Below are 24,433 nucleotides of genomic sequence, written 5' to 3'. Positions count from 1 at the left end.
AACAATTAAGTGGGTGAGAAGGCCCCACACCTTTGGAAGAAGCTGCCATCGGAGGTCCACTATGCTCTGTCATTGCAGGCTTTCAAGAAGGCCTTGAAAGCGTATTATTTTACCATTACCTTCTCTTGATATGACTGTTGCTGCTGCTGCTATTGTCTTTGTTGTTGCTGCTATTTTTACTGTTGGCTTTTATTGTTGCTTTTATCGCTATTTTATTGTGTATTTGTTTTTACTGATTTTACTAGTTCTGAGGGTTTAACAGCCTTCCGTGTTAGGAAAAGATCAGATAGTTATCGTGTTGCTCCAAGATTTCATTGTCTCTATTACTATGTTCAAAATGCACTTACTACAACATAGTACATTTAGTTTATTTTTAGCTTAAAATGGCTTTTGGAAGTTTGCATTATCAAGTCAGTGGTGCAATTTTTTTAGCTTGGATTTTCGTCCTATACTATATTGAGCAGAAAAGCACAGTACGATGAATTATACGATTGCTAACGCAGATGGGAAATGTAGTAGAAGCACCAGATTACTACAATGATTTTAAATAGTGAAAAACCCTTCTAGTTATAAGGAAGATTAAAGTCCATGATTTACAGGGTCTGTTATTTTGATCTTTTTAAAGAATCTTGGAAATTTCAAACTGGGCAGCTGGAATTGGGGAATTACATTGCATGCAACACTGAGAAAGTAAACGATGAAGGACATAGCATGGGTCCCAGTACGGGGGGGGGGGGGGGAAGGCAGGAAATAAAAAAATAATAGTTCATGTAGCAGGGGCGAGTGGAGGAGGGGGGAGATCCAGTGCGGATTACTTTGCACACTGACCTGGTGGCATGAGATGGTCCAATATCGTTCCCATTTTTCTTATTTATAGCGGTTTTAATTATTATTTATTTATTTAGAGTATTTTTATCCCGCACCTCAGCCAAAAAGGCTCCCAGAGCGGCTTACAATTGATCATTAAAGAAGACAGTCCCTGTTGAGTGTACAAGTGCTTGCTACTGCCCAATGTCTGAAGTCCTAAGCAGGTTTGTTTGTGTTTAGCTGAGAAATATATGGCTCCATTCTCCACAAGTTTCCTCAAAACACCATATTTTCAAACAAAAGTCACTGCCTTAACCTTCTACATCAGCACTTTAAAATTTGCTGCAAAGAACCATTTCCATATTTTTGCTGAACATACAAATTCATTCGAGCCTTATCACCTCCAACGTTTGCTTCAAAACCTCAGCCTTCACAAATTCCAAAGTTACAGTTCCTTGAATGGTGCAGTCCTGCACCAGCTTTCATTTAGCTGGCTAACTTCAAGCAAAAAAACATCTTCTCTAGCCTGCAAACCTTTCTCAGTAGCTCTCACAGGTAAACCAACAAAACACTGGAGGGAGGATAAAAGAGTAAGGAGAGAAGCCAGAAGGTTTGAGTGTAAATGAAACACACGATTTAAAAGGTTGAACCAAGTCTCTGCATTTCAGAGGGTATTGCTAATTTACTTTTTTTTTTAAATGCTACCTTTTTCAAAAGATTTTAAGAAAAGGAAGTTTGCTATTAAATACAAAATCAATCAAAAGCCTGGGTAAACGAATAGGTCTTTAGCTGGCACTGAACACTTGTACGACCTGGAGCCACCCATATAGGAGGGGCGAAAGTGTTCCGGGCAAGAGCAACACTGCGGCTGGACTTGGTAACGGACTGGATGAACGCCTATAAACTGAAGCTGAATCATAACAAGATGGAGGCACTCCTGCTGATAGGTGGTTACCAGGTTGGGGTAGTTATGTTCTGGATGGGCTGCACTCCCTGAAGGGCCAGGTACAGGACCTTGATTCAATATTGTCACCGAAGATTCAAGTAGCCTTGCTAGCTCAGAGCACCTTTTACTAACTGTTGCCTTTCCTGTATAGGGATAGCTGACTAGAGTGATTCATGCTCTGGTAACCTCCAGATAGTTAATATAATGTACTGAAAATGGGAATGCCCTTGAAGGGCATATCGAGGCAGTAGCTAAATCCTGTCGTTTCTTCCTGTATAATATTGCCAGGATTCGACCATTTTTGTCTGTCTCTTCTGCCAAGACTCTCGTTCACGCACTGGTTATCTCTCGGTTGGACTACTGCAACCTTCTTCTCTCTGGCCTTCCTTCGTCTCACATCAGTCCGCTGGTCTCTGTCCACCACTCTGCCGCTAAGATCATCTTCTTGGCCCACCGCTCTGACCATGTCACTCCACTTCTGAAATCTCTTCATTGGATTCACTCCAGAATCCAATATAAACTTCTCCTGTTGACCTTCAAAGCTTTTCACGGTCTAGCTCCTGCCTATCTCTCCTCTCTCATCTCACACTATCGCCCCGTTCGTGCTCTCCGCTCCTCTGACGCCATGCTTCTCGCCTGCCCAAGGACCTCCACTTCCCTTACTCGGCTTCGTCCTTTTTCTTCTGCTGCCCCTTACGCCTGGAACGCTCTTCCAGAACACTTGAGAACTACAAACTCAATCACAGCTTTTAAAACTCAGCTAAAACCTTTTCTGTTCCCTATAGCTTTTAAATATTGAGTTTGTTCTGACTCTATACTGTTTAGCTTCACCCTACCCAGTGCCTGTTTACACTTCCCTGTGCCTGTTTGCATTCTCTTTCCCTCCTTATTGTTTACTACAACTTTATTAGATTGTAAGCCTATGCGGCAGGGTCTTGCTATTTACTGTGTAATCTGTACAGCACCATGTACATTGATGGTGCTATATAAATAAATAATAATAATAATAATAATAACACAGAAGCTTCAACTAGGACAGAATTCAGCTACTACAATTCTGTTAGGTGTATCCAGGTGGAGCCATGTTACCCCAATTCTGAATTATATTAGCTGCCTATTCATTCCAACCCCAATTCAAGGTGCTGGTGCTTACTTTTAAAGCCCTAAGTAGGTTGGGATCCAAATACCTGAAGGATGACCTCCTCCCCTACGAACCTGACCACCATTAAGATCATCAGATGAGGCGTTTCATCAAGTTCCATCATGAAGAGAGGTGCATTACCCATCTATGAAGAAGGGGCCTTTTCTGTCATAGCACCCTGGCTCTGGAATACCCTCTTTAGGGAAATAAGACATTATACTCCTTTTGGCACTCAGTCAATTAAAAATTAATTGGATTTTAACTGCTAGTTCTGTTTATGCTTCTCAATTGTATTATGATGATGTTCGTTTTTATTATTTATTTTTACTGCCCTTTTAAAATTTAAATTTTGCAGTTTTTATGTATACTGCCCTGAAATCCATTTTGTGATCAAAGCACAGTTTGTTTATTTAGATGCGCGCACACACAAGTAAATAAATTGACTAGCTTTCTCCCTCCCTCTCACTCATACATGCACAGTTTAGAAGTCAAATGAAGGACAATTAAATAGAAATAGGAAAAGTTAAAATTATAAATGACTCGGAGACTTTGGCAGTTATTGTGTTTGTAGAAATGTCAGAACGAGATAGACTGAATAAAAATAAGATGTGAGCATTTGAGCCTTCTGACAGCGGCACTGCATCTTCTTACCGATTAGTCTCTGCTATTTAAATGATAATTTCACTATAGTTACATTAAGCATGACTGTTTGCCTAGAAGTGGCTTTTTATGAAAAAAAAAAAAAAAGGAGGAGGAGGTGTGTGCAAGCTGGAAATCTCTCCTCTTTACAGCATGCTGAGTGCTCAGGTTCAAGCCATTTACATTTTTCCAAGGGTCACCTCATACTTAAAAAGAAGAAAACAGCTACTTTTACTGCAAGTTGTTTTCTACAGCCTCTCCATTTGCTGAAAATAAGGCACAAGAATGTAAGAATTGCCTTTCTAGATCAGCTGTTAGAAGAAAAAATCTGAGGTTTTTCTGCTGGGCTTTTAAGCATTCCACTGGATATATAGAATGATGTCTGGAACCCCTGCCTTTTTGGCCACGGCATTATCCCTATGGTTGGTGTAATTCTGAAGAAGCAAATCAGCGAAAACAGGATTAATTTACACCGGTAGCCTGTTTATTGAAAGAAAAAAGCCTGTTGAAAGAAATTCATGTTAAAAGCCTAAAAAGCCTGTTGAAAGAAATTTATGTTAATTCAAAAAATATTGTGAGATTTTGTTATTGAAAGGAGTCTATATCAAATTAAAAACAAAAAACAAAAAAACCAGTATTGAGATTTTCTATCACCCCCTTTGTTTAATATGTTTAGTATTTAGAATATTGTATATTATAGTAGTTGTGTGCCTTTGGCACTCGTTGGTTGCTATTATTCATATCAGCTACTGCCCTTCTTTAATTTTGTGCATGTCTTGCTAGATTTGGGCCACCATTGTATTTCCAACCACCAGATGCCTCGGAGTATTCACAAGCGGGGCATGTACATGGCAGCCTTCATGGCTCGGTGTCCCCAGCAGTAAGCCCACAAAAATACTGCTCCTACATATGGAGGTTCCACTTGGCTAGAATGGCTAATAGCTATGGGTAAGGATGTGTACAAAACCCTGGTCGCCATCAGGAGTGGAAACATGAGCAGTGGCTGGTTTCAGCTTAGAGGACCCCCTGTGTTGTTAAGAGGAGGGCTGGGCAACTTGTGGCCCTCCAGATGTTTTGGCTTGCAACTCTCATTATCCCTCACCTTGGCTAGGGCGAATAGGAGTTGTACACCAGAACTCTGGAGGGTCACAAGTTGCCCATCCCTGTGCTAGAGGAACATCATGTACATAGAATTTTTATCCATTGTAGGACGTATTCCAATCCCTTGATGTTATTCATTGTTCTACTTCAGGGTCTTTGCTTCCTATAATTCTTAATAGTCAATAAACGGAGTCAATGTAGAACAGCAGCTAATCGCAAAGTCCCTGCTTCAGATTTCTCCTCTGCCACAGGCTTCCTAGGTGGCTTTAGACAAGGTAGTCTCTCTCAGCCTGCGGCCTCTCATATGGTTTACCTTGCAGGCTTGTTGCAAAGGTAATTCAAAAGAGAAGGGACCACAATTCAAAGGAAGAGCGAATGTGTTACATGCAGAAAGAAGGTCCCAGGTTCAATCCCTGGCTTTTCCAGTTAACAAGTTCAAATACCAGGCCGGATGGGCAAATAGTCTGACCTGATTAGAGCAGCTGCCTATGGTCCTATGTTCTAATGAGCACTAAATTCAAGTAGTCAAGTGGATAACATGACAATCCAGAGCAGGAAATAGAGCATTTGGCAACAGTGGCATGTTACCTTGTGTAACATGGCACTGTTCCCAAATGCTCTATTTCCTGCTCTGAATTGTCATTAAAGTTGACCTTATATAACGCAGGATGTTTAAGCTGGAGAACATTTAGGAAATGCTTCCAGAAAGAAAACTTTTTATGATGACTTAGCATGAGAATTAGACATCAAACCTCGGCCAAACAAGCAGCACTGAACTAAATCACTGTTCCATCTAACCCATCTTGTCTTAGCATGTTTCCAAAAACCAAGATGCAATTACTAAGGTTGAGGTAATTTAAGTACCTGATTTAAACAAATGAGAACAAAACAGTTTGATTCAAATCAGGTTTTCCACTTTGGAATTCATAGCTTTCCTGAACAAGCATGCAAACTAATTGGTTGCTCTTACAATCAACACATAATGGGATGGTTTGCACATAACACCCACCCAGGCATTTTTCTAAACCCTGGGTTGTTGTAAGCAAGACAGTGTGCTAGTTCACACCACTCGCTAGCTCTTGCTTGTCTCCTCCAGCCAGTGGGAGTGGATAAAAGACCCAGGACACTCCATCCCTGGGTTGTTTCATGTGACATCCAAACCTGGAACTCTGACTTGTCTCTCCCCTGACAAGACAGAGTTGGAACCCAGATTTTGGGCATCATACTAAACAGCCAATTTCTCGAGTGTTACCCCAACCTACTTACAGACTTGTGAATAAGCTTAAGACCTTCACAAGAGTAGATTTAGCTCATATCTGAAATTACAAAATAGACAAGGCAAGCCCATATTCCATGGGTACTTGAAGCACTGACAAGCAGCAAGAGACAAAAGCAAAGAATAACTGTGTTCCTCTTTAATATTTATTTTTCCTTTCTATATTCAGAAAATCCCCACTGTGATGTGACAGCTTGTTTTACATAGGGAAGCTTGTGAGCAACCACCATGAAGTTACAATCTTTTTACAGCTCATAAATCATAGCTAACTACTGAAAAATTACAAGCACCATAAAAGTTTGCATATCTTGGAACCGTCAGCTAACACCTCCATCCCACTCCTGTTATAAGCGGAGTCCTACATGCCCACTCAATAGCATAGCCAACGGCTCAAAAGCCTTCCAACGTGCCCTCGATCCAATCTAGCCAGTCTTAAGGCTTCACAGAGAAGTTCAGAAGACTTCGTAGGGGGATTTCTTCCTCACCCTTCAAAGAATTACCAAGAGCAGCCTACAAAAGCGCAAGTTAACATTATTTGAGTTTGTAGCTGTAAGGCACCGAGGTGTGTGTCACACTGGGACGGGGGTGGGTGGGGGAGGGGTAGTTCTCAAGCCAGGGCTCCCAGCAGTCAGGCTTTGATCCTTTATATCTTGCTTCCACTGCAAGCTGGCAGAATGAACTTTGTGCTTCATGGGCACTATCTAGGCTTCAGTACCATTCTGCCTGGCCAACTGGTTGACGCACAAGGCCAATTTTTATCCGCTGTGCCCTATAGAGCCCTGACCTCAATACCTGTTCCCCCATACAAGCAACATGCCTCTTAAATGAGGTTACCGTCAAAGCTCCTATTGGTGCCCTCGATCGCTGCTCTAGAACTCGGCTCCTGCCTATTTCTGGCGCAAATGGATCAACAGCCAGATTCCTTGCTGGATCATGAGTACCTATTTCAGAACAGAAGGGTCACCACTGGGTCAGACCAAAGGCGCACCTAGTCTAATATTCTGATTTTCCCACAGCAGCCAGCCAGAAACTCACAGGACATTTTATGTATTTATTTATTATCAAAACATTTGTATCCCACCCTACATCACTGGGATCTCAGGGTGGTGTACAGATAAAATCAGAATATAAACATAAATAATTTACACAGCTAAAAACATATTAAATCGTTAACAGATTAAAACCAGTAGAAAAAAATTAAAAGCAATAAAAACAATTAAAACTACGTGTGACCATGGAAAATTTAGCCCTCAAAAGGCTTTGATGAAGAGCCGTATTTTAAATTGGCACCAAATGAACCCAGTGTCAACACCAGTTGGGCATCCAAGAGGAGGGTATTCCACAACCGGGGGGCCACCACAGAGAAACGTGAGAAACGCACATCCCACGTGAGTGCAGTAGCGCCCTCCCACTTCTATTTCCAACAGCTGGCATCCAGAGGCATACCGAGAGGCATACAGAGGCATTCTAGAGGCAATATTGTGACTGGTTTTATTTATTTATTTATTTATTTATTTATTAAATTTATATACCACCCCATAGCCGAAGCTCTCTGGGCGGTTTACAAAAGTTAAAAACAGTGGACACTAAAAAAAAAAAGAAAACAAAATTTAAAACCATCAAAAAATATTAAAACAACAGTATAAAACAGTATCCATTTTAAACAACAACAGTTCTGGGGTTCATTTAAAAAAAACACACAACTTAGCATATGTTGTTAAATGCTGTTAAATGCCTGGGAGAAGAGAAAGATGCCGAAAAGATAACAACGTTGGCGCCAGGCAAGCCTCATCGGGAAGATCATTCCATAATTGAGGGGCCACCACTGAAAAGGCCCTCTCCCTTGTTGCCATCCTCCGAGCTTCCCTCGGAGTAGGCACTCGGAGGAGGACCTTAGATGTTGAGCACAGTGTAAGGGTAGGTTCAGGTCGGGAGAGGCGTTCTGTCAGATATTGTGGTCCCAAGCTGTGTAAGGCTTTATAGGTTAAAACAAGCACCTTTAATTGGGCTCGGAAACGTACAGGCAGCCAATGCAAGCGGGCCAGTAGTCATTGATAGCCTTGTGAACACTTGACGGTGGTGCAGACATGGTCTAACTCATCCAGAGCTTGTCTTTGCCATTTAAAACAAAGCTAGAGAAGTTATGTCATCCCTATTCTCACCCCCCTCCTATTCTTGACCAGATTAAAAACAGTGGCTGGTTGGATGGAAAAGGCAGTGCAGCCACCTCCTTTCCCCAATTTATATTGTTAAGCCAAGTAGAGCAAATGGAAATGTGATTGCAATTCCAGTGGTAGCTGCTGTGATCTTTATCTGCTGAGAAGAATACTAAGGCAACTATAATGATACAGAATGGATTTCATTTTAGCAGCAGGCCCTTTGCTTTATTAAGGGTCATTCACAAAAAGGTGCATTACTTCTGCTCTCCCCCGCCCGCCTTTAAAGAAAAGAAAAAGATCCCTATCAGCTTTGAGTCAGGCACCATGGTCCCAACTCTACAGAATGCCGCACCTATTTCTCTACTGTAAAAAGACGATAATCACACTTCCTCGCACAATGGAGAGTGGTTTGGCTCTCCGTTTCATGTGAGGTAGCAAAAGCAGTGAGATAAATATCCCATGGGGAGCATTCTGTATGCTTAAAAAGAAAGGGGCAAGTTTCTCTCTCATTTTCAACCAACAGGTGGCTGATGCTGAGAGGAATGGCCATGCGACTCCTCATTTCGCACCGGTAACATTTAAGAATGCTTTGCTGCTGCTGCTGCTCCCAGTTGGAGGCAGGGAGTGAGAGAAATGCCCCCTCCATAACAGCCACTTCCTTTGCCCTCTGAGGGCTGAGCCTGGGGGCTGGCAGCACCTTGTTGGCCACGTCACCCCAAAGATGCAACTGGAACCCTTCTTCCAGGGCTGTGCTCATCTCCTTGGTTGTTTTTATGCTGATTCAGTACATAGGACAGAAAACCATTTTAGGCATGTTTTATTATAAATTATAGTATTTCTGCTTCCAAAGATGTGAGGTTTGGAAGTGGGGAGGAGTTGCCTTTTCATTAAACAGAAAATAGGGACAAAATGCTTCCCAGTTTACCAGAAACCTCAGCCTATATCTGCCCTTGGGGTTTGGGGGCACCGATTGCATGGTTTGCCTAGGGCGCCAGTTGCTGGCAACCAGTCCCTGCCCCTCTTTCCCACAGATTCTGAACAGAAGGCCTTTCTGTCCTGTTTTGGATAGTTTACATTATTTATTTATTTATTTAAGCATTTTTATGCCACCATTCAGCCAAAAAAGGCTCTCACGGCGGCTTACAAAAGTATTTCTTGACAGTCCCAGCCCACAGGCTTACAATCTAAAAGACATGACACAAAAGGAAAGGGGATTGGGAAGGAGGAGGAGGGGGGAAAGGAAAGGAAATTCAGGCACTACAATCTTAGTTGCAAAGTTCAGCAGTTACAATTGACAGTTGGCAGCAGGAGGGAGGGGGCTCTCAGCTGGAGCTGGACCCAGCCACGATGGAGAGGTGCCTGGCTGCTGCTTCCTCCCTCATTGGTGGCCTCTGCAGTGACAGTTGGCAGCAGGAGGGAGGGGGCTCTCAGCTAGAGCTGGACCCAGGCACGATGGAGAGGTGCCTGGCTGCTGCTTCCTCCCCCACTGGTGGCCTCTGCAGTGACAGTTGGTAGCAGGAGGGAGGGGGCTCTCAGCTGGAGCTGGACCCAGGCACGATGGAGAGGTGCCTGGCTGCTGCTTCCTCCCTCACTGGTGGCCTAGATTAGACACTGGTGCTTAGTTCTTCTCAGAAAGAAACACAACCCAAACCAATTAATTCCATTCTTTCACTGGTCTAGACCATGTCAAGGCCTTGCCCGACAAGCCCAGTGAACCAGGTGGCATGCAGATGTTCCAGGGGGAACAAACAGGTTGACACTAGCAGCGTTTGCTTTTTGGCTCTAGGCAACAGAACGTTCAGTGCCTCACATCTGTAGTTGGCAGGCTGTGCGGAAACCAGAAATGTTCCCTAAGAACCTGACTGAAGACTTGTAATATCAGTCTTCCCCTTTACAGACTAGAGCTCCTCTTCAGCTTTTCTCTTTGTCAGTGACGGGAGGGGGCAAGGAGGGTAGTATAAGTGGCCCACTATCTTCCCCCCTCACCAAACTACAAACCAACTTGTTGCTTAAAAATCCTAGGTATAGGCATGAATCTAGTGCACACATTCTTCTGTAGAGGGTCACTAACCAATCAACAACATCTTTCATATTCCATTGGATTATCTTTATCTCTGTATTCACAATATAAGCTCTCAGCTCCAAATACTGAGGCGTCCTCTGCGCTCATACTAGTAGTATGGTTTTGATGGCTATAAAATGCACTTTTTTATGTACAATCAAAGCACTATGAATGCTTATCCCATCCTGTAGCGTTGATATGCCCTCACAGAAGAGGGACAATTACTCTACAAAAATCAGTACACCATGGAGCCAAAACCCTCCAAGACCAGCACAACACATTTCATAAACCTAAGTTAGGAAACTGTCCTCCTTGGTGAAAACTCGCTGAAAGAGGGAACCATTTCTGGCATGGTAGCAAAGCAAGACATCTACAGATATTTGCCTTCTCTACGGCTGTTTATCAGAGAATACTACAAACCCAACTTCCTACCTGTCAAAGATATAATCCTTGATTTATTCTATTTTATGAAGACCAAAGGAATAGTAAGAAATTGTGCCAGTCAGAGGAAGTGTGCCATCTAGTGGATAACGACTTGTTGCATCGATAACAAATAAACAGCCATTACGGTTGTGTGCATCTCTGTGAGCGCACTTATGTGGACATAATATAATTGACCTTTGCTTCGGACTGCTTCGGACCTGTTTTGATTCACTTCGGATCTGTTTCAAAGCCCTCCACATCACCCTGATTTGCCTCGGATTCAAGATTTCGTCTATAGCAAAAGAGTCTCTCGGCTCCATTTCTCTCCCACTGTGAAATTAGCTCATTAAATATAAACGGTATGAGGAAAGTAAAAGCTCGCGTCATTCCCTGCCTTTACCTGTCACCAGAAAGTTTGGTAGACAAGACCTCAGAACATCGTGTCCCAAAACTTCATTTTGAGTGTGATATGAACACGTCCAGTGTGACAAGTCGTTATCAGAAACAGTTCATGTAAGCACTCGCAAGAAATTCAAAAATCTGTTCTGATGACGTTCCAAGTCTTTCCTTGCTGGAGAAGGCTCCCCAATACGGAAAAGAAATTGGTCTGCAGGAATTTCCCAAGAGCACACACTCTGCAACATCCACACTGCAATGTAAGATCACACACCTCGTCATAACTCTAAATGTTAGCATAGTCTCCCCGCCATGTAATCAAAGCCATCAGGCCCAGCAGGAAAGTCAATAACAAACTGGCAGAAATGTAGCACCCCGAACATCACTGCGCAATCCTCAAAGAAAATCCTTCAGCTTAAGAGCATAAAGGCCCTGCTGAATCAGACTGAAGGCCTAGCTAGTCCACCATTCTGTTCCCACACGGGGGAGCCAGGTGTCTGTGGGATGCCCACAAGCAAGACATGAAGCCAACAGCACCTCCCCACTCATATGCCCCAGCCTTTGATAGTGCAGGAGGTACTATATCGCCATCATAACTAGTAGCCACTGACAGCCTTATCCTCTGTGAATTTGTCTAATCCCCTTCACCAGAAGTTGAGCAAAACACCTAGAGCAGAGAACTGAACAAATGCTGCATTAGGGTTTGATAGATGTTGGCAAATTAACCAAAGCACCAGCAAATTCTCAGAGATGCTATACATTTAACACAGAAATAGAAAAGATGGTGCTTTCCATGAAGAAAAGAAGGGGAGATAGTTGATTATCTTACATCATCCTGACCCAAACAAAAACATGGGTGGCCTTAGTGTTTCACTCCCATCCTTCACTTACTTGATATCTAAGCCAGTGGTCTGGTCCAGTTTCTCCCAAGTACTCAGCCTTCCCTGAAGTTTCTGAAGAGAGAAATAAGACAATGACTTTAAGAACTTTCATTCATCCTCCACGTTTAGCAGCTTATTTTTAAAGTCTCTTTCAAAATGTAGCAACCTTACACTGCCAAAGTGTGTGTGTGTGTATTTAAAAAAACATTTGTGCACAAACTAACCACACCTGGAAAAGGGCTCAGATGTTACTTAGCATGGGGATAGTGTTTTTTGCAAAATGCCAATGGGACCTGAGAACAGGTAGCGCACGCCATTTGCTACATGTAGGAAAATAAGCCGAGATGTCCTAAATCCCCCACACACACACACACACACAGGCACACCCTAAATAACAGTTCATTTGTACCCTAAGTATCATTGTCGGATGGATTAATGGAAAAATCACTGCAGTTTCATCCATATTCTACTCTGCATCAGCTACCTTTGATCGTACGCTAATCGAGTCAAAACCCGAGCCAGCTGCACTTGCCATGGCTCATGCTTCATGAAATTAAATTCATTGCTGGCCTGTACTTCCTTCTAGTCTAAACAATTGATTAGGCTGGATTTGCTATCATTAACAATGCCACGGTATGTCTGTGCTCTAACAACTATTTTCATACCCAGACATAGAAATCAATGGTATTGATCATATACTGTATTTAGTCGCATTTACAGCAGCAGTGATGTGAGTGCAAATTGCAGTCTCTTCCTTAGCTGTTCACCAAATGTGATCCTCCCCATGCAACTCTTAAATACCAGAACATGTTATAGGCAGGCTTGAAATGAAAGCTACTACAGAGTTTGTCCCAGAAATTTCTTAAACAATACACAATGAGCTCGTTATAAATTCTCATGTTAGCTTAAAAGGCTTGAAGATTTGGCAGAGGTGCAATCTAGGCATTCACATTAGAACATTAACAATAGAATCATAGAATAGTAGAGTTGGAAGGGGCCTATAAGGCCATCGAGTCCAACCAATCCTCCATATAGGTGTTGCATTTTCAGAGCCGCACCTGTTTCTCCCATTCCAAAGCCACCACTTCTGCCTGAACCTTCTCATAACGCTCTAGTTTCCTCTGGAGACCCTCCACTTCTTCTTTGAGCAATCCATTGTTTTCTCTCATTTCCCTGGGAAAAGAAGGGAGAACAACCTATTAAGGCATCCCATATTCTTGTTGTTCTCTGCAAATCAAATGTCAAGCTGTCTACTACTATTATACATATTATATGTAACAGCTGTAATGCTACAGAGCCAGCATGAGCATATGGCCATAACACAGGTGTAGAAAAGAATGACTGTTGTGGACCTTGAATGCAAAATGCCAAGAGGTGAAAAGGGGATTTGTAGCCTCAATGCAAAAAAATATATGCAAAAGATGCCACAAGTGGACAGAAATGGAAGGGACAAAACGCACATCTTTCAATTGAGCATAATTCTAACCTAAGGTAAGCATTCTCCTCTCTGAGCTCCTGCAGCTCTCGCTCCATTTTCGGAAATTGTGCCAATTCATTCTTCATGTTCTTCACAATTATGGCATCTTGTTCTTGCAAGGAGAGCTTTTGTTCCAGGTCCTGATAAAGAAGAGACCAAGAGAACAATCAGAATGCTAAAGTTAGCTACAGGTGATGTGTGTGAAATTGCTGCAGCCATCATAACATTAACTACACTGTTAATCCAAAGCAACAATATCATATGTATCCTAGGTGTGTCCAGAAAGAATAGAAGTCAAGTTCGTCCAAGAAAAACGTTTTCCCTACCTTTGTTTTTGTGATGTTTTTGTTTTTATTTTTCAACTCTGGGGTGGTAGTAAGATGTTGACGCTTTCCTAAGAGTACTTTGATAATGTAAAGAGGAAACTACATACAATTAAGCAGGAGAAGAACAAAAAGATCTCACCTGAATCTTCTGCTCCTTCTCGGCAATCAGATCTTCCTTTGCTTGTAAAGCCTGAATTTGCTGACTGGCCTCTTGCCATTTCCTATTGCATGTGGATATAAAATATCCATTTAATACATACAGAGGTGCATATACACACTTTACCTATACACCATACGTTATTTATCAAGGGTAATGCATTTCTGCACGCTGAACAAAAATACCATTCAGACAACTTTATATGATTCCAAGGACCATTTCTAATATTAAAATTTTAAGTCAAGAGAAGGCAAGATATTATGCAAGATTAGACAGAAAAATGGCCTACAACTCTCAGCAGGCTTTTCCTGACTAAACTTTCATAAGACTGTGCCCTAAATGTCCCCCCACTGAAGTCTCTCCTGTGTCTTCATTTAGGTTTACCATGCATCTCAAGCTTGGTAGGAGGTCTAAAATATCTCACATTCCAATATTAGATACAGGAATGATTAATAGCAGTACTTACTTTGCAACTTATTTTATCTATTTAAACATTTATATTCTATCTGTTCTAGGCAGCTCACAATAAATAAATATTTAACTATTAAAAACATCCCTCCATGACTCAGGAACAGCAACAGAAAAATACATAACAAGAGCATTAAAAATAATAATTCCCGTGAGTATTTTTGAATCAGAAGCAGCCCCTCAAGGAATCTGGACTGGTTGCGTGCCAGCCTTCCCCAATGTGGTTCACCCCTGATGTTTTCGACCTCTGTTCCCATCAACCCCAGCCAAGATGGCTGATGATGTGGGATGATGGGAGCTGTAGTCCAAAACATGGAAGGAAAAAGGTCAATCGAAACTATTGGCAAAGGTTTTTCTATCCCAATACTGGTTCCAAAGGCATTTGAAGGCTGCAAACAGACACAGCTTTCTTGCTTCTTCAACTGGAGATGTGAATTAGTCCTGTCCAACTGGTGCCTAATCTACGTTTTAGGTTTCCTCAGCCACAACGATATTTTCCAATCCTCTTCAGCAGAGATGTTTGAATGATTTTAAGGTTGGATATTCCTTTTCCTTAAAAGTATTTCCATTCTCTCTTTTGTTTTACTTTTTCAGTTTATCAAGTTTTCACTTCGGCACTAAACATCCTGATCAAAGCAGGCCTTGAACAGCAAAAATCAAAAGCTGTTGAAACTTTTTTTCTGAGTGACACCAGCTGCCAAGGACTAAAGGTTTTATTCTCAGGCAGTTGTTAATCCCCTACTCACTTGTGTAGCACACCCAGCTGTTCAGTCAGCTCCTGCTTCTGCAATTCATGACTCTTCATTTGCATGTCCTGTTTCTTTAAGTTCCACTGTAACTCGGATATCTTCCCCTTCAACACACTGATTGTCTAAGAGAGAAAGAACACAGAAACACACTGTTGGACCTCCAGGCTGGATGTCAATGACAACAAACCGCCTCTGATCAAACGGTATCAATGAGTGTGATAAACGAAAAATACATAATCAGGCCTTTAAAAAGTCACCTCAGAACAAAGGGGAAAGCAACGCTTTGCTCTCTCATCTGTCATCCTAATTGTCATCCCCAATTAAGTGAGTCACCCCAAGCTGACACTCAAATAGCAAGTTCCAAAGTTAGAATGTATCTACGCAAGGACTCATCAGAGGGATGCAAATAGTTTCATCAGCACCCAAGGAATATTTTCTCTGCAGTGGAATTTCAAAAGAGAGGCTGCATAAATTCTCCTAAGAGACAAGCAACAATGACAACATTAGGTTTTCAAGGGAGTCATACAAGCTAGGGCTATGAGAACCAGCTTGCATGCATGATATAAAGGATCTGGACCTGCCATTAGGCCTTGGCTTGCTTATAAAACAAGAGTCACTTCTTGTGTTAACTTTCTAATTTCTTTCTCTCTCCGGATTAATCCAGATTCTATGCCTATACTCAATTTTTCTCCAAGTTAAACATTTGTACTGAACTTATATTACAATTTTATTGATATTCAGTTACTGATGTCCCTTCCAAAAGTATGCACACCAGAAGCAGCATGACAAGCAACCCATACATCAAATACTATATGGACAGAACACAGTGGAAATGACATTCCTGTAACACCTACTAAAAATGCAGAATACCAAGTGAACAACAGAAGAAACTAGATAAATCCAGGTTGGTTTGAGAAGTGATGTTTGCCCTGTCCTGGACGGGGTTGCACTCCCCCTAAAGGATCGGGTCCGTAGTTTGGGGGTGCTCTTGGATCCAGAACTGTCACTTGAGGCACAGGTGAACTCAGTGGCAAAGAGCACCTTTTATCAGCTCAGGCTGATTTACTAACTACGCCCTTATCTGGACAGAGATAGCCTCGCTACAGTTATCCATGCTCTGATAACCTCTCGTTTGGATTACTGCAATACATTATACGTGGGGCTGCCTTTGAAAACAGTCCGGAAACTTCAGCTGGTACAAAACAGGGCAGCCCGCCTACTAACAGGGACTGGCCGACGAGATCATATTATGCCAGTCCTTCTACAACTTCATTGGCTGCCAGTCCAGGTCCGGGTCCAATTCAAAGTGCTGGTATTAACATTCAAAGCCCTGAACGGCTTGGGGCCAGGTTATTTGAAGGAACGAGCTCCCCAGAGAGGTTCGCTTGGCACCTACATTATTTTCATTTCATCGCCAGTTGAAGATCTTTTTATTCTCTTGGTATTTTAACACCTAATTTAACTTAAATTTAAACTCTGCTGTTTTAATTTCATATTTTAACCTATATCAATTTTTGCTGTGTGGTTTTATCCTGGTCGTGCTTTTTATATTGTATTTTGTATTTGTGTTTTTAAATCGTTGGTTGTTTTATTACGCTCTTCATGGCTTTAATTTCTGTGAACCGCCCAGAGCGCTTCAGCTATTGGGCGGTATAGAAATGAAATAAATAAACAAATAAATAAGTTATAACAATTCCTTCAGTATTTCATACCTCTAACATGCCGATGTTCCAAACTCTCCTTCTCACAAAATGAGGAGACCCAGCGAAAACAGGAGAAATAATTTGCCCCTAAAATATCAGAGCCATTGGCCAGAAAGCAGCAACGGGGCATTTGCTAGATGTTCCTGGTTTTATACAAACATTGATGCTGCTCCTAAAGTGATCATCACTTCCTGCAGCCCTTTCGTATTATGCCTTTTGCTACGTCTTCAGCTTTCATCATGTTGCTGTCCAATCACAATGCAAACGTCAGGTTTCTTTCCTACCTGACAAACTATTATGACTTTTGGTTTCAAAGAATGCTCTTCCAGAACGAGATGGGGGACTTTTTTCTATCAAGAGCAACATTCTCTTGTGGGTAATCTGCCAGAGGCAGCATTTTGGCAGCGCACAGAGCCAAATCCAGCAGATGTGTCACCCCTTTTCTCTTCTGCCACCCCCTTTCCCCTCTCTCCTTCTTTCTTCCTATGCAGCAGGCTGCCAGAGAAGGGACATATTGAACAACTATTTGTACCAACAACCACGCGTGCTCACAAATTATATGAAATATGGAATTAAAAAAATAAACTGCTTTGTTCTTACCTCGTAAGCTTCAGACAGCTTGCTCTCCTTCTCCTGCAACTTCTTGTTCAGAGACTCTGCATTCTTCTGACAGGATTTGTTGCTCTCAATTTGTTCTTGAAGTTTACTTTCTGCCTCAGTTTCCCTTTCTTGACACTGCTTGAGACGCTTGAGGAGCTCTTGGGTACGGTCAGCCTCCCGCTAGAAAGAGAGGAAAAACTGAAGGACACTTTAAAAAAAAAATCACATCAAATAGCCCCAGAAAAATCTTGCAAGTGTCTCTACCAAGTGAATTCATCCCAAGACTGTTAACAGATTTCACTAGAAGAACAGAACCTTTGGTGGACAACTTCAAGGCCATCAATTTCTCTTTTGCAGTCCATGGAATAAATCTCACACAGCTCACAGCATTGTCCACATAAAATCCTGAGATATTCCTCTGCCCAATTTGCTTAGCCAGCTCAATTATTAACGAAAAAGAAGAAAAGAGGCACATATGTTGCCCCTTAAGGTCTAATACGTTTCACTGAACATGCATCTGCATGGCTTTAACTGAGGAACGCTCACAAGAAAGCAGATCAAGTTGCATAAATTCACAGTGTAATTTATTTAAAATCAAGCCTGAAAAAACTTGGACGCATCATAGAATCACAGAATAGTAGAGTTGGAAGGGGCCTCTAAGGCCATCGAGTCCAACCCCTCGCTCAGTGCAGGAATCCACCCTAAAGCATACCTGACAGATGGTTGTCAGTTCCACATTGTTAGGTTTTTGCTTGATGGGAAAATAAAAATTCTTTTCGGCAAATGTTTTAGTCAATTTCATTGTATTGATGTTTTATGCTGGTTTAAGGTCTTCCTCCTTTTCAGTTTTTATATGCTATTGCTGTTGTTATTTTAAGTGCTTTATTTTTTCCCCTTTTTATGTAAATCAAACTGGGGATTTCATGTAAGGGTGATATATAAATGCTTATAAAAATAAAGAAAAACAGCCATAGAGTTAAAACGGTCATTCTGCTGCTTCATCTGTATTTTAATGCTTCTCATCACAGTGATTACTAGGGATGAATCTGGATAATTGAAGGAGAAGAAGAAGAGGAGGAAGGAGGAGGAAGGGGGGAGGGAAGGAAGGAAGGAAGGAAGGAAGGAAGGAAGGAAGGAAGACAGGCAGCCAATTCTACTGTTCTCTCATTTCAAACCAAAGAGGAAAAGCCAATACATAAATAAACTCATAAAGAAATACTCATGGCATTAGCTTCATCGGATTTCTTTCCAATTATACTTCTGCAATACAAAATTTTCTCCCTTTCAATATAGGATGCCATATCATCACACCTCAAGGCTTTAGCCATGGCTAAACAGCACCCGTGCCCAAAAAAAACTCAGCTTTCATTGGGGAGGGGGAAGGGAAAAGAAAAGCTACCAAAGCAGGAAGAAGAGTACCCCATTTTTTCAGTAAGTAAAAACTGCTTCCTGTATTGGGGTCAATAAGGGCCATTCCAGCAGGGAGATTAGAGTGGTAACTGGGGCCATTCCAGTCCTGAGGACCACCCCATAAAGTTCCTCCTCCCTCAACTGCCGTCTCCAGCTGCCGTTCCAGCAGGCTGTGTTGAGGGAGATGAGAAGGGGAAGCAGGGTCATTCCACCAGACCTGCTGAAAGACTTAGATCCTTTCCGCTTCCCCTCCCCATTCCCTTTTTCCTTATAACTCTGAGGGCAGGGACTACTGTACTTTTACTGATTATTTGTAAGCTGCTCCAGGAGACTTTTGGCTGAGATGTGGGATAAAAATACTCTAAATAAATGAAAGGTATTGAGAACTTAGACAAACACTTGGGTAACTGACAATAATGAAATATTTCATTACGTTTTAATAACTTGAAACATGGTAACTTCCATTTTATTAATTCACCTTAGCTTCCAGTGTTTTCCCTTATGTGGCCACATAACATTTTGGGGTTACAGGTGAGCAATGATCCACAGTGCTTATATTCAGTTCTTACGTGTAACCGGTATAGAGGATAGCAGGCAGCCATAGCATAGGAGCACGTTACAGCATAAACCCAGAGAATGGAACAAACTATCATCAGCCTCAGATCAACACCAGTAGTCAACATAGTGCAGCCTTTCCCAATATGGTGCCCTCCAGATGTTTTAGAATAAAACACCCATCAACCCTGCCTACATGGCCAATGGTTGTTGTCTAAAACATCTGGAGGAGAGGGCGCAAGGTTGGGGAACACCACATTATACACTAACAAAATATTTAACCGGAAAAGTCTAAAGTAGTACCACACACACACTGTTTTGAGGTATTTTTCCTGACAGATTCTATTTCATTTTCCCGTCTCTGAGACTCCAAAAGCATTTCCCACACAGTTTCCATTTACTTCCAACTCAAATTGATTAGCACTTATTGGAAAACGTGTAGCAAATTGCTCTGCTAATCAAAGCAAAACAAGCTACGGATTTACATACTAAGCAAGGATTATGCAAAGCAGCATGAGGTTCCTAAAACCTTTATCCACATGACTCCCAAAATGCGGAATCTGAGCAGTGTAATTACTTCACTGTTGGATTAGTGCTGCTCCCTTTTTGTGCGAGGTTTTTAAGTGTTTCTGTGACTGACTCAGCTAGATTTTGGGGTAGAACTGACACTGGAATAATCCGTAAAATCACTTGACTTGAAGTGGAACAGGGAACCTCCTCAGCTACTCACTTTTTCTTAGCCACAATAGAGATCTGTCTCCTACTTACTTCATTATATGAAGCTTTTATAAAACCCGCTGAATTTTTGAAGCATTTTTTACAGAATGAAATGCAGGATAACCTTTTATGTGTGGCAGCAGCCTAGAAAGTACAGGCAGTCACATCACACATGCTAGTTGCCATTGCAGTTCTTCAGATGCTAGATTTATCAGAAACAACAAAACCTCTTGTTTTTGCAGCAGCGATACAAGTGGTTTTTGAACTCTAATGAAATTGACCAGGTGGATTCATTTATCTATCTTTTGGATTAACTTTCACTTCCACAGGATCATGGGCACCGCAGTTAAAAAGAAGTGAGTTAAAGGCAACAGTTTGTGCAAAATCCTTGAACAGGCTCATAAAATTATAGACAACCCGGTTCTCTCTTGCCAATCATTAATGTATATAAGGCTAAAGTGTTGCCGGTACAAATTTATGGGGCTGAAATATGGGGTTTCATCAATAGCAGGGAAACAGAAAGGGTCCAAAATCATTTCTTGCGTACGATGTTAGGGGTTGCTCTAACCTGTCCAGCACCCGTGCTTAGATCGGAAGTCGGTATTACGGCAGTCTTAGATCAAATACATTGTAGGCTATTCAATTATTGGTTTAAGTTGGTTTTGATGAACGAAGCCAGTCTGCCGAAGAAGTGTCTTCTCAAGCAGATGGCTAAAACCTTGGAAACTTCCTGGCTGTATAAATTTATAAAGATGTTACCAAGCTATGGTTTCAGTCTGCTGGCAATCAGCATCCCCAATACTAACATAAGAAACGCTGTTAAACTTAGGATATCAGAAGGTATTAGAGTGATATAACTGCAGTGCCAAATTCAAGGGCCATGAAATGGCTAGCAACATCTAAAGTCCATTTTAAAGAAGAAAAATACCTGTTCTTCGATATGAAACGGGTCCATGGAGTAGCCTTTACTCAGCTTTGTCTCGAGCTGATGGATACAATGATGCTACAGGGTAGATTTCTAGGCATCCCATCGAAAGACAGATTATGTATATGTGGCATTCCCGCTATTGAAGATCTAGCTCACTATTTACTTGAATGTTGTATGCATTCAAAATGTAGAGAAATCTATCTATGTTTTTAATACGCATGAGAAACTGGACAGTGAAGGATAAATTGTCCTTCCTCCTACGTGGTTCTAATTATTTTGTGACTCAGAGGGTTGCCCTTTTTGCTCTCAAAGCAGCCAGCATAAGGAAAAAAGAATTAGAAAAATTGCTTAATAAGTAGATTTTATTAAATCTCGCAACACAAGGGGTTTTATTAACTTTTAGTCTTAAATTATATATCATATAGGAACTGTATATTGTTTAAAATTGTAAATTTTAATTAATGCCTTATGTTTTTAACGATGAGGTGATCTTTTGAAATGGTCGGAAGACTTATTCAATAAAGTTTTATTCATTCATTCATTCTTGTTTTTGCTGATAAGACTTGTTGTTTTTGTTGTTGTTTTGGCTGCAACAGACTAATACATCTACCTTTCTGGAAATACGTTTACCATTTTTATCAAGGTGGCACACATGGAATGATCCCATTCGATCCACACAAATGCTGTGAAGCAGTCAAGGCTAAGAGGTAATTCAAGGCTACCCAATAAGCTTTATGGCTGAACCCAGATCTCACCAGACCCAGATCATCGCAGTTAAAGCCAAACACACCTTTCTCTACATTATGTTTAAATACTTATAAAAGAAGCCATGAATACTCTCTCCTGAGTAACAACATAACCACAGGATCCTGGAAGCTTACCTTCAGGTCAAGTCAATCACGCAAGGAAGACCACAATGGTTTAAAAGAGGCTCTGACTGATGTCTCTGCCATTCAGCGGCGCATGACAAGCAAACTCACCTCAAAATTACTGGCATTTGTATTAGCGGCCTTCTCAAGCTCAATTCGAGCCCTTTTGTGACTCAGTTCCATTTGCATTTTCTCCCTTTCCACTTGCAAGAGCCTCGTCCCTGAATGGATTTGCCCAGCCTGATCTTCAAGCTGTTCCATTGCCAAGAAAAACAAACAAATAGTTATTATTATTATTTATTTATTTATATAGCACCATCAATGTACATGGTGCTGTACAGAGTAAAACAATAAATAGCAAGACCCTGCCGCAAAGGCTTACATTCTAATAAAATCATAATAAAACAATAAGGAGGGGAAGAGAATGCACCAAACAGGCATATTATTATTATTATTATTATTATTATTATTATTATTATTATTATTATTATAGTTAGTAGTACTCTCACAACACCAGCTAATGAAGGCTCTCAATGCATTTTAGGAATTCTGGAAGTTTCAGCCTTCCCCTCTGCCCCTAATTTTTACCTAGAGAAGGAACCCAGTGGATGGATTGGGAGCACCTGATCTGAAGCTAAGCAACTGTGGACCTGATTAGTTCTTCGGATGGGAGGTCGCTTAGAGCCAACAGAGTAAAACAAAGGTATACTTTTCGAAACATTCTATCTGAAGGAAGGAAAATATATCTTAGATTATCTTACAAATGAAGAAGCTGAGGCAAAGGGTTGAATTAGAATTCCCAATGCTCTCCCATAACTACTTGAAAATGATTCCTTCAAATGTATAAATGGGCTAGCATGGATAATGCAGAGGTAACAGGCAACACAGCAGAGAGACCTTTGGTTTCTATTTAAATCATCCTCTTAGTATGCATAGAAAAATGCATACTCGTGCAAAATGCAGCGGCCAGATTGATTTTGGGAACCAGAAGGTTTGACCATATAACACCTGCTCTGGTCCGCTTGCACTGGCTGCCTGTATGTTTCTGAGCCCAATTCAAGGTGCTGGTTTTGACCTATAAAGCCTTACACGGCTTGGGACCACAATACTTGATGGAACGCCTCTCCTGACGTGAATATACCCGGTCACTACGTTCAACATCTAAGGTTCTCCTCCGGGTGCCTACTCCGAGAGAGGCTCGGAGTGTGGCGACAAGGGACAGGGCCTTTTCGGTGGTGGCCCCCAGACTATGGAATGATCTCCTTGACAAGGCTCGCCTGGCGCCAACGCTGCTATCTTTCCGGCACCAGGTTAAGACTTTCCTCTTTGCCCAGGCATATGGTGGCACATCTTAAACACCCACATGTTTAGTTTTTTAACGGTTTTTAATGCTTTATGTGTATATGTTCTGTGTTTTAGGATTTTAAATTTTGTATACTCGTTTTAATCTTAATTTTAGAATGTCTGTAAACCGCCCAGAGAGCCCTGGCTATGGGAGCGGTATATAAGTGCAATAAATAATAATAATAATAATAATAAGAAGAAGAAGAAGAAGAAGCCTGTAGCCAATTTTTAAAAGAAAAAGCACTGCACCCAGAAATCTTGGGAAGAAAGTTGGGATAAAAATGTAGTTTTAAAAGTTTAAACTGGTCCCCACCTCCCTTCCCCTCTCACTTTTACCTAACCATGAATTAAGTTTCCATTTCTCTGAGAGATCCTGGATGTAACCCTTCTGTTACAAGTCATCCATTTAGAGTGCAAACCTATGACAGCCACTCAGAAGTCAGAGAGCTCCAAGATCAGAACCCCTTTTCTCTCCAAAGCCCTGCCAGCAAGATCCAGACAAAGTGGGAGGTCGATGGAGCTTTTACAGCCTCCTGTTCCTCGGTTTCAAACATTTCAGTCAGACAGGCCTCTCAAGTCTATCTGACTTATGTGGCAGTTGGTGGGAACAGTGATGGATATGTGAACCAACCAGAGGCCTTCGGCTATTGGGCAGTATACAAATGTAATAGATAGATATGCTTTAGGACCCTGCAGATCCTGGACTCTCCTCCTTCCTGCCCACCAGGAGGGGTGACCCGCCATTTCCTATGGTACCTGAAACACTCCCCCAGGGACCATAGAATTGCTCTGCTCATGTTTTACCCCAATCAGGTGCTGACAATGATGATGATTGTTTAGTCTTCTAAATTTAACCACTGAAGAACAACTGAACTAAGGAAATCTCACCTTCATCATCTGCTGGTACTGCAACTGCAGAGAGCCTTGAGGTAACTGTGTAGTGTCCAAACTAGAGGTTTCCTCTCCATGTGACATGAAGTCGTTGTATGATTTTAGGATGGAGAAGACCATGGTATTTCCCTCTGCGTCGTCCATGTGCATCCGATTTCTGCAAAACACATACAATTTAGAGTGAAAAGCTAAGAGCAAAAAACTCTGTGTGTGATTAGTTATGCCCAGCAAAGCATTGTCAGATAGAAGTAAAATTTGGCCCACTTCCCAGGTGTCATGTTGTAAATGATGTCCTGCCCGCATTACTTGGCTGAACTCTTAATATACATCTCAACGGCCATCACAATTGGATTGAACAATTTTGCCTGGTGGCTGGTTTTGACCTACATCTTCTTTACCTAGGCTGTG

The 24,433-nt window shown here is 41.6% G+C and overlaps 1 protein-coding gene across 1 annotated transcript in view; it reads right to left on the bottom strand.

Annotated features, from left to right (window-relative positions):
- MAD1L1 (mitotic arrest deficient 1 like 1) overlaps positions 1 to 24,433 on the bottom strand; it is a 466,163-nt gene that overhangs the window by 437,793 nt on the left and 3,937 nt on the right. Inside the window, exons 2-9 of the mRNA XM_063143631.1 lie at positions 24,023 to 24,182; positions 21,902 to 22,042; positions 17,312 to 17,491; positions 15,006 to 15,130; positions 13,774 to 13,855; positions 13,318 to 13,448; positions 12,890 to 13,004; positions 11,842 to 11,903 (exon numbers count right to left, since the gene is read on the bottom strand). Coding sequence (XP_062999701.1) covers positions 11,842 to 11,903; positions 12,890 to 13,004; positions 13,318 to 13,448; positions 13,774 to 13,855; positions 15,006 to 15,130; positions 17,312 to 17,491; positions 21,902 to 22,042; positions 24,023 to 24,182 — 996 coding nt within the window. The remainder of the gene's footprint in view (positions 1 to 11,841; positions 11,904 to 12,889; positions 13,005 to 13,317; positions 13,449 to 13,773; positions 13,856 to 15,005; positions 15,131 to 17,311; positions 17,492 to 21,901; positions 22,043 to 24,022; positions 24,183 to 24,433) is intronic.

The sequence above is a fragment of the Elgaria multicarinata genome, chromosome 17, assembly GCF_023053635.1.
Source record: "Elgaria multicarinata webbii isolate HBS135686 ecotype San Diego chromosome 17, rElgMul1.1.pri, whole genome shotgun sequence".
Classification (NCBI taxonomy): domain Eukaryota; kingdom Metazoa; phylum Chordata; class Lepidosauria; order Squamata; family Anguidae; genus Elgaria; species Elgaria multicarinata.
Note: the sequence above shows the minus strand (reverse complement) of the source record. Positions and strands in the feature narration are given on the sequence as shown.